This window comes from Quercus robur, chromosome 2 (assembly GCF_932294415.1).
Source record: "Quercus robur chromosome 2, dhQueRobu3.1, whole genome shotgun sequence".
NCBI classification, from domain to species: Eukaryota; Viridiplantae; Streptophyta; class Magnoliopsida; order Fagales; family Fagaceae; genus Quercus; species Quercus robur.
Genome location: NC_065535.1, coordinates 24,339,254 through 24,349,516, shown reverse-complemented (window position 1 = coordinate 24,349,516; position 10,263 = coordinate 24,339,254). Strand labels below are relative to the sequence as shown.

Genomic DNA, 10,263 nt, shown 5'->3' with positions numbered 1-10,263 from the left:
TTTCTTTCTCACTCGTTTCTTTTTCTATTTCTTGGTTTCTCTTTTCAAATTCCTATTTCTTAGTCAAGGTTCCTGTTGTTGCTCTGTCCTCTGTTCACGGCAAGACCCTCTTTTTATAGTGCCTGTCGTGATTGGATTTTACTGTTTTAACCCTTAACCTCCTTTGTCTGGTCTGGGTGTACTGGCTGACCATCACTGTTCCGTCTGTGTGCCACCCCCATCACTAGACAAAAAAGGGTATTTTGTTTGCTTGTCTGTCGTGGCACCCTTTCCTGCTACAGTTTAAGTTCTTTCTCTCTCCCTATCCCTCATGACATGCACCTAGTGATTTCAATTCAGCTTACTTCTTTTGGGTAGCAAGTCATCCCAGCATGACACCTCCTCGAAAGAGCCTGAGCCGGAACATTAAAAATAGATTTTTCCCCTTTCCTCACCACCAAATCATGCCCTTTGAATCTTTGACCCCCGACCTCACTATGCTCTGTATTGGCTGGGTACAGGCTAGTGGTACTTGGGCCTTGCGCGTGCCTTCCTTCCATATGTGTCCAAAATTTTCCTGTTGCCCATTCGTCTGTTGTGGTTTGGAGGCTTGCCTGCATAGCTTGCCGTCCTTTTTCTTTGACCTTTTATGTGGGCTGCTTTTTGATTTCCCACTCCTCTTAGGAGCTAGGCCTTATTTGATTATGGACCCTATATTCCTTTGGCCCACTTCTTGATTTCCCTCATTTCCTGCCATATTGTTCTGTTATCCCTGCTGTAATGACTCAATCCTGTGGGGCCTCTTTAGGCTAGCCGTTTACTCTTTCCCCCAGTGGCTTGGTATGGCCACTGGTTTTTCCTACTTATGGGTTCCTGTGTCCCTTTTGTCTTTCTCTTGGGTAACGTTGGCCCGCTTGCTTTCTTTGGGCTTCCTTGACCCTTTTACTAACTCTGCATTCCCATTGGCTTTTACTAACTTTATTGGGCTTCTCTGACCCAATTACCTTATTCTCATCCTTGGGGTTCGTGGGCCTGCTATAAACCCCTTACTTTCTTAGTTTGCATTACTTTGGGCTTGCGGTGGTCCTTTCTCACTTTTCTACATCATACACTGCCCATGGGATGCTATTTCTCCCTTTCTGGGCTTCTTTGAAGCCGAATTGCCTCTTCAAGATCCATTTGTTTATTTTATGGTCCTGTGATTCATTATTCCTGCCGCTTGAACCTAATGGTTTTGCTATCTACTTGCCAATTCTTTGCTGCCCTTATTATTGGGCTTTTCTTCTTTCTACCTGGATTCTCACAAATGGCCCTTAACAAAGTGTATGCACTTCTTTTGGAATATAAAGAACTTATTTCTAAATGAATATTATATTTTTGTTGAACTATATTATTTTGAATGTGGGTTAAAGACTTGAAGTGCATGCACTCCTTTTGGGATGTAAAAAAAATTATTTCTAGATGGATGTTATATTTAATATTATGCAAGTTGAAATAGATTGTGTTACATTCGTGTCAACCCAACACGACTCGTTTATTAAGCGTGTCAAATGGGTTGGGTCAGGTCAACCCACCTTATTAACAGGTCGGGTTAAGGTTGAAGGATCATGACACGATTATTAAATGGGTCGGGTTAGGGTTGAGCCATTTAGTCGAATACTCCTACCTCGACATGACACGAACCCGACACGCTAACCCAAATTGACACCCCTACACACATCTCTTTTATTTTTTATTTTTTTAATGCTAACGTTCATTTGTCTTCAAATTTTAACTCTTTAAAATTTTCCTTTTTTTCTTTCACTTGGAGCCCTCTCATCTTCAACAGCTTCAGCCACATTATTCTTCCGCCGTGAATCTGGATAATGTTGATAATCTTTTCACTCTTGGTGAATCTGCAACTATAGAAAGAGCAAAAGAGAGAAAATAAGGTGAAAGAGAAGAAAAAAATGGCTAGTGACTATAATATTTTGGTATTTATAATTTATCTCACTTGAATTTCTTTTCATAAGATATTTTTATAAAATCTTAAGATTCCTTGAAAATAATTAGGTGAGTCATTTTGATAAAGGTTCGTTCTTGTAGAATTATTTTTTATTTTTATTTTTTGAAAAACTTACTGCCACGATTTTGTTAGACCAAAAAAAAAAAAAAAAAAAAAAAAAAACCCACGTGATTTAAGAGTTAGACAAACGGAGGTCAGTTTTAGGAAAGAAAAAAAAATTAAAAGGGCCATGTGTTATAATGTCATTGGTGAAGCACACAGTGAGACAAAAAAACTGGAACAGAAGATATGTGTTCTTAACATAAATTCAATAACAAGTGATTGGGTAGTATAACATTTTGTTTTTTTTTTTAAGGGTAGTATAACATTATTTATAGTTACACTTGGTGCAACTTCACAAGAGCTACATATTTTTTAGATCATAGATATTTATGAGATCTAACGGTTGGCCAACTATCCGTATTATCATTAAACAATTTTAATTGGGGTTTTTTGTTCACTAAAGATAATTTTTAATTGGATTTTTTTTTATACTACCAAATATTACAAAATATGGAAAATTATCTATAGGGACACGATTTTTAACGACCCAAGGATAACATTGGGTTCGTATATAATGGGCCCGAACAATATGATTTGTAGAGAGTGGGTTTGAAAGGCTTGCCCTTGGTCGTCGGGAAGCAGTCTGACCTGATTTTTATGAGGACTCGCATAAAGGTAGGTTTGGACTGAATAGCTAAGCCTTACATCGATGTTGCTTGAAGGGTTTGTCTCCTCGAAATTAGTCCGAGGAGCATCACATTCTCCCCATTCTTCTTTTTTGTAGGGTCTTTTTGTCCCCCCTCCCCCCCCCCCCCCCCCACTCTGTCTCAGCTCCCTTTCCCTTTTATACTAGTATTCCCTTCCCGTTTTTCACCTACGTGTCAGTTTTTCCTTTTTTGGGGTAAGTACTCGTCCTATCAATCCATACGTCAGAGTGGTTGAGGGTGGTTGGGGAAAGTTGAATAGCAGGGTCTGGAGTATGGGTTTGTCAGGTGTTGGGCTCCAAATTACGGTGTGGCAGCTTTCTCCCTTGTACTGCTCTGGTACTGAGTTTGTTCTTTACTTCAGGCGTTTTGCGAGGTGTTGAGCGTGAGATCGTCCTCGGTCACATCCTTGGGCCTTTAAGGGGCTTTCATCAGACATCCTTGGTAGTAGGGCTTCTCGGCCTGGGCTTTGGGCTCTTAATACAAGGTGGGCTGGGACCTCAGATTTCGGACCCCACATTATCTTTATATAAGATTTTTCAATAAAATAAACGGAGAGTTCATATGGCAGAAGGTTAAAAGGTTTATTTATAGGAATTTTCTTGTGAGAAATATATCATGAAGAGCAACGTTGTCAATAAAATACGAAATAAAAAATGAATTAAAAAGATTATTTAAAAGAAAATAATACAGCCAAAATAATGTTTTTAGTCAAAATTTTGGGCGCTTTTGCTTGTCCCATTTCCGATTATTTGCCATCTGCGGCCCATTCTAACGTTAAAAGTTAAAACCGCAGTTTCCAATTTCGTAATCTTTGTCAAATGTTACTCTTCGAATTTTCCATCAATCCAATAACATTCTGTTGTAAATGTCTAAGACAATGAAGCGTTTCAATATTTTCATTCCCTGACGTTTCTTATACATATAAACTTATAACCCATTGCTTCAACATACAGCTAGCTAGCTTAACAAAGTTGCAAGCTGCCGCCATATAGCGCAGCCACAAGGCAACAACCGTTTTGGTATCTCATGGTTTATTTTGTAGCTTATTTGCATGGTTCAATACAGAAGATATAATTTTTGGGTAGTTTTTATGATATATATGTAACAAAAAACTAAAGGCAACATTAATTTTTTTTAATTATATAAAAAAAAAAATCTGAGACAAAAAGTAAAAAGTTAAAAATCAATAGCTTTTAGCCAAATAGACATTTTAGTCAGCAATTAAGTATAGGATGCCAGTGCTCAAACGGCAACAACAGCATGGTCGTGGAACGCTCGAAACAAGTTCGTATATGGAGAATTCAGGTTCAGTCAGGTTAGATATTAGAGGTTGGAGGGAAGTAATAGAGAGATTTTCATAAGGCCAATCAAAGCAGAAAACCAAGTTCACAACCATACGTAGATGCATGAACCCCAACACGTAAAGTAAAGTTGATTTTCTGAAGCTTCCAATCTTTGATACATCGTACTCCATTTTATTTTGTTCAAGAAGTTTATGGGATCATTGATTCTCGTACACTCCTTATATTGCACATTGTTCATAAATCATCCCATATTTCATGGTTTAAATTTAAACATGAATAAAAATTGTGTACACCACGTGTAAAATTATAAAGATTCTGTTGTGGAATGAATATCAACGAGTATGTGTACGAACAATTTCCCTAGTTTACGACACTCCATTGTGCGCAAGGAATGGGAAAATTGGATCCACACCTATCAATCTGCCCCAACCTTGAAGATAAAAAGGGAATGGATAATAGGAACAGCGCGCAACTTGTTTGAATCAAATGAGTTTCTGACTTGCACCCGATTTTGATATGACACAATTAGGTCAAACCCCTACCATCCTACTGAGCTGTACCTATATCTAATCCATTCGGAAAACTTTTATTATAAAATTTTAAACTTAATTCCTTTTACTCATTTTCAATATATGTTTATGTGCTATGTATTAAATTTTTTATATTGTAGATATTAATGACACCATCCAGGGATGGAATCAAGATTTGGAATTAGGGGGCAACTTTATTGTTGTCCTCTAGCTTTGTTGCTTCTTAGCAGCTGAGTGTTTTTTTTTTGGGGGTGTGTGTATCTTTGATGGGTAAAATTGATTGATTGAGCTTTATTTTTTTTAACTTTGTTATTTTTAATTTTTTTTGTTGGACTAATTGTTTTGGACTTGTAAATTTTATTTTAGATTCTAGATGTATAAATTTTTTATAGTCTTTAAAAAGAGGAAAAATATTAGAGTTACAATAATTTATAAAAATGTTATAGAAAAGTTTGTGGTTATAGCATTACTTTTTAAAAGAATCAACTATATTGTTTAGGGGGAAAAATGTAATTTAAATAACAAAATTGCTAAAAGTAGTACCTATATCTATACTAGTAATTTAAAAACAATATAAATATATATATATATATATATATATATATATTTATTTGAGGGGGGCCATTGTCCCCCAAAGCCCAAGTATGCCTCCATCCTTGACACTTGACTAGCAATTTTCAAATATAAATGTTTTCAGTGTTGACTACTAATGTTGAATAGTTATTTTTTTTTTTCTAAATTCATTATAGGTTTTCTTCCTAATTATTTACCTTTTTTTTTTCTTTATCTATCATTTTATATTTCAGTCTTAAATGTGTATATATTGTATGGGTTTGGATTAGTTTTTTTTTTTATTTTAAGTTTTTTGCTTATTTGCTTATGTATACTACAAGAAAAAATACATATTACATCATATTTTATTGCAATAAAAAATAATAATATAGTAATATATATACTATTGTATTTCTAGGTTGTTTTTGTTGTTGTAATAGTAACTTAAATTTATTGCATTAACTTGAGATTGTAGCAAGAATTACTATGTTACATCAAAAGGTGTTGTAATAGTTAACCCTTATTTTACATTGAAATATGTTGTTGCAATAGGTAATATTTTATTTTATATTAAACTATATTGTTGTAATAGGTTAAATCCTTATTTCACATCAAACTACTTTGATGTAATAGAATAATTGAGTAGTGGGAAAATTTGAGAAATTTGCACTACTTAATTTTTTTTTTTTTTTAATCTCAGTTTCCTCTCTCACCCATGTCTATCTTTTTTTTTTAATTTTTTTTTTCATTTCAGTTTCCCTCTTTCTCTCACCCACATCTATCTCCCTTTTTTTCTTTTTTCTTTCTAAAATTTTTCATCTCCTCTCTCTCTCTCTCTCTCTCTCTAACATCTTAATTTCCCTCTTTCTCTTACCCACACCTATCTCAAAATTCAAATTTATCTACTAACTACAAATTTTATCTCTCAAATTTACATCTCTCTCTCTCTCTCTCTCTCTCTCTATTGACTCCAATTTTTCTCTTAAATTTTATTTGTAATTAATTTTGATAATTGGTTTAAGGATTTTCTCTCTGATTTTGAAGTAATCTTTTGGTTCTTTTTAAATTTAAATTTGATTTTTCTTTGTTTGTACAGCCTTCAAGTAGTAATGGTTTTTTTTTTTTTTTTTGAGAATTAGTGATGCTGTATATTGGTGTCATTGTGTTGCATATATATATATATATATATATATATATGGGGTATCTTTCAACTTTATACTTATTTTCTTTTTCTTTTTCCAAAATAGGCGGAAGTCAATGAAATAGTCATGAAGCATGCTTGGATAGCACTTTTTGGAATAAACTTTTCTTACACGCCGTATTGATTTTTACATACTTTTCTAAACTATGTGCTTGAGTGTAAACTCAACAAGTTGTGTATAATTGTATATATTTGTATTTTTTTGACATATCTGTTGAAATGAAGTACTTCGACTTTTGCATATTTTACGTATTTCTCTAATTTGATAGTGTTGTTCCTAGATATGGTGTTTGAATTGTAAAACAGGTTAATGGAAAAATTAATGTAAAAATTATTTATTTAAAAAAAAATCTCAACCTATTGCAATGAGATTATTGAAGCAATAGCTTATTGCATCAACCTAATCGTTGCAAAATATGTGGAATTTATTGCAACAAAATTTAGTGTTACATAAATCTAGTGCCTCAGAATTTATTACAATGGCTCGCATCGACTTTTTTTGTTGTTGCAATAGCACCTTATTACAACCACTTAGCTGTTACTGCAATGACCTTTTTCATTATATTAAGTTTTTTTTTTTTTTTCTTGTAAACAATAGCTTTTTTAAAAGTCTCAATTTTTTTTAAAGTACAGTTATAATTTTGCTAACTTTCTTTCAATATATAGATAAATAAAATAATAAATAGGTTTCTAGCAAAAAGTTAATCCAAAATCACACTTAGTTATAGGTAATATAACTTTATTTCTTATTCAATGTATAAAATGTATACAATTTTTTTAACAAAAGCATAACGGTCATTTTTTTTATACAAATTATAACATAACATTAGACTTGTCATACCTTCTTTGGTATGGTCTTGAAAAACCTCCTCTTCCACGTTCTCTAGTGGACTGAGAACTTTGAAATTTTTTTTTTCCATAATTGGGAGAGTTAAGATCCTTTCTTCCTCTGGATCCTCTAGATATTCGTCGACCACATCTATGTCTTCGGCCTCTTTGGCTACTTTCGGGCCACCTTTTCTCATTCAATTAGGTGAGCTTAGATTGTAGGAGTTGCTACAAAGGCCCTTGCTTCTTTTTGTTAAGCCCTCCTTAATGGGCTAATAAAGATCCCAAGAGTTGGTTAATTGTTATTGACTCCAAGTCTTATGATTAATAATGACCTACACCGTTGAAAAATAATTAGAAATTGATTTAAATTCTTTCACGTGCAACCTTTCAAACTTTCCTCTCAATGTTTGAAAGACGGACTTTTTTCACCTTATCAACTTCCTTTAGAAAGTTTTTAAGAATCTTACACGTACGCTTGTTTGAATGAAGTTGCATTTGCAACTTTCCCGAATATATTTTCATCCAAACCTTGATATTTTAAGGTAAGAATTTGTTGATATTTCTTCTGAGTCTTTTGCAAGGCTTCCTTTTGATTTGGAGTCAAAGATGCTCCATGTGACTCTTTATAACCTCTCTCCACAATCTCCATGCATCTTAGGATCCAAGTAATGCCTTTTGGGATCCAAATAATGCCTTTATTTGGATACTTCAATTATCAAAATTTTCTTTGATAAGTTGGGGAATTTGGAATGATTTGATCTCGATGGCAATGGTCATTCTCACTACAAACTGATATACTCTAATACAACTTTGATAGGAATTAGTAGGCCTTTCCTCACTTGCAATCCCAAACACACAATAATCAAAGAAAGTGACTCACACTCACAAAACCCACAAAGAAAGAGTGTGGAAGAGTAAGAGAACTCTTTGAGATTGACGGGTGCATGAGGTATATATACTATACCATCAAATCTTTTAACTCCCAAGACATTTATTTTCTAAACTCATACATTTATAAAAACCCACACATAACTTCGGGAAACCCCCAACATCTATTTAGTAAAATCTTGTTTAATATATAAAACTCACATTTATTAATGAAAGTTTGATAAAAAAAAATATAAACAAGTTTAACTTCTAGCAGATTAAATGGGGCAACCCTTGGCTCTGCGCTGCCCTTATGTAAAACAATGATGGGCTCCCTCACCTCATCAATCAAATACCATAATGACTTCAAACCCTGCACATTAAATAAAAATCAAAACCATAAAAACCAAAAGAAAAATTAAGGGGCTGATGGGGAAAAATGAAAATGAAGAATGACAATAGAGACTCACTGCTGGAATTCTATGTTAATGAATGAAGCCGAAGGGTTGGCTATCATCCCAAATGCAGTTGTAGAAAGAACCATGGTAGCACCATTCCGGGAAGGCCTAGAAACTGAAGTAAGTGCACGATCAACAATCTTTATTTGAATTGTCTGGCCGGGTTTGCAAGTTCTAGGGTGAGCCGCGCTTATGCACCGCACTAAATACTGTCTCCCACAGGCGGCACCATTGTCCCATATCCCCTCGCCGGCCGACGCGAACAGGTTGCTCGAGGGGAACTGTGAAGCATCATTTCCATAACAGGCTGTGGCTGTGTAATAAGAAAAAAAGAAAGAAAGAAAAAAAAAACAGTTCAAAGTTTTGAATCGCAGTAGTTATGGAAGTTATTTATGAAGTTACATTTGGTTTGTCCAGAGTCACTAACGTAAATATGGGGTTTTATATTGGGCAGCTGTGCCAACATCAGCATGAGAGAGATAAAAAAGCGCTGCCAGAATTACAACTAGGCTTTGAAAGAAAAGTTGAAGCTTCGCCATTCCTGCAAAGAGACTGAGAGGGAAATTTTAGGAAAATCGTTTCCTTTGTGAATGCCAATGAGAATATATAATTTCAAGAATAATGCAAAGTTAACTTAATCAGGTATTATGAACCAATAAGTCTAGATGTGATAATGAATGTTATGGGACCGTATCCTTACCAGCAATGATGCCTGCCTTTGGAAATAACACAATGAAAACAAAGACACTGATAGCTAGAATTAGTGTTTAGTTAATTACTGCCATATATTTGGCATCACTAGCTACTAAAACACTGCAGCTCGGTCAAAGTAACAACCTCCCTAATTTGCAATGGAAGAACGATATTCAACCTAGCTAGAAATAAGGTTACCAAGTAACACTTGTATTATGAATTTTAATTAGTTCAATTAATAAAATTTTTTTATTGTTAAATAAAGATTTAGAATTTAAACTCAATTTATATCAAAAATTGGTTGATATTTTAATCTATAATATAAGAAAATCGTTACCTTAGCCTGAAATTCTATCATATTTAAAATAAATAAATAAAATCATGTGGCCTAAAGTGCAGTTCCAAGTAGCCCCGTCTAGATATTCAGGACGCACAGGCTGCACAGCAAATGGCAAAGCAGGCCACGAGATCATACATTAGAGCAATCTGGCATTGAAATTAAAAATATAGTATAATGAAAGCGACGTTCTCAATTTTTAAAATAAAAAATTAGTTAATAAATTATTTAAAAAGAAAAAACACAGCCCCCAATTATCTGCCATCTGCTTCTAAGTTCTGCGTTCTGACGTTAAAAGTTAAAACTGCCGCTCCCAACTTCGAAATCCTTATCTTCCACCAATCCAACAACGTTGTGTTGTAAATATCTAAGACAAGAGTTATGCTTGTGCCACTTTATGTGAGACGCTAGCATAGTTCTCACAATAGTGAATTAAAAATTTAGTTATTTAACACCAAAAGTTATTTTATATATTTTACCTATATATTTGCTGCAGCAGTGGATATATTTTAACTTTCAATATAATAAAATAATATAAACATCACAATAAAATAATATATCCACTACAATAAAATAATATATCATCTACAATAAATAACAATCACACACACACACACACACACACACAAACACAACCACCACCACCACCACAGCCCATTACAAAGAAAAAAAAATCAACCAAGCCCACACCCACCCGACCCACCAGGCAACACCCACACCATGCCAATCAAATTCACGCAATGCAAAAAAAAAAAAA

The 10,263-nt window shown here is 34.0% G+C and overlaps 1 protein-coding gene across 1 annotated transcript; it reads right to left on the bottom strand.

Annotated features, from left to right (window-relative positions):
* Positions 1-8,484: 8,484 nt before the first annotated feature.
* LOC126705237 (EG45-like domain containing protein) lies at positions 8,485-9,015 on the bottom strand. Its single transcript, XM_050404141.1, has 2 exons — positions 8,904-9,015; positions 8,485-8,789 (listed from the first exon to the last, which is right to left on the bottom strand). Exons 1-2 carry the CDS (start codon positions 9,013-9,015, stop codon positions 8,485-8,487), a joined length of 417 nt encoding a protein of 138 aa, XP_050260098.1.
* Positions 9,016-10,263: the final 1,248 nt, after the last annotated feature.

Bases quoted from the DNA above. Each gene is read 5' to 3' on its own strand.
- LOC126705237 (XM_050404141.1), bottom strand. From the start codon at position 9,015: ATGGCGAAGCTTCAACTTTTCTTTCAAAGCCTAGTTGTAATTCTGGCA. The intron at 8,790-8,903 runs GTTAGTGACTCT...CTTATTACACAG, and splicing joins ATATAAAACCCCATATTTAC to CCACAGCCTGTTATGGAAAT.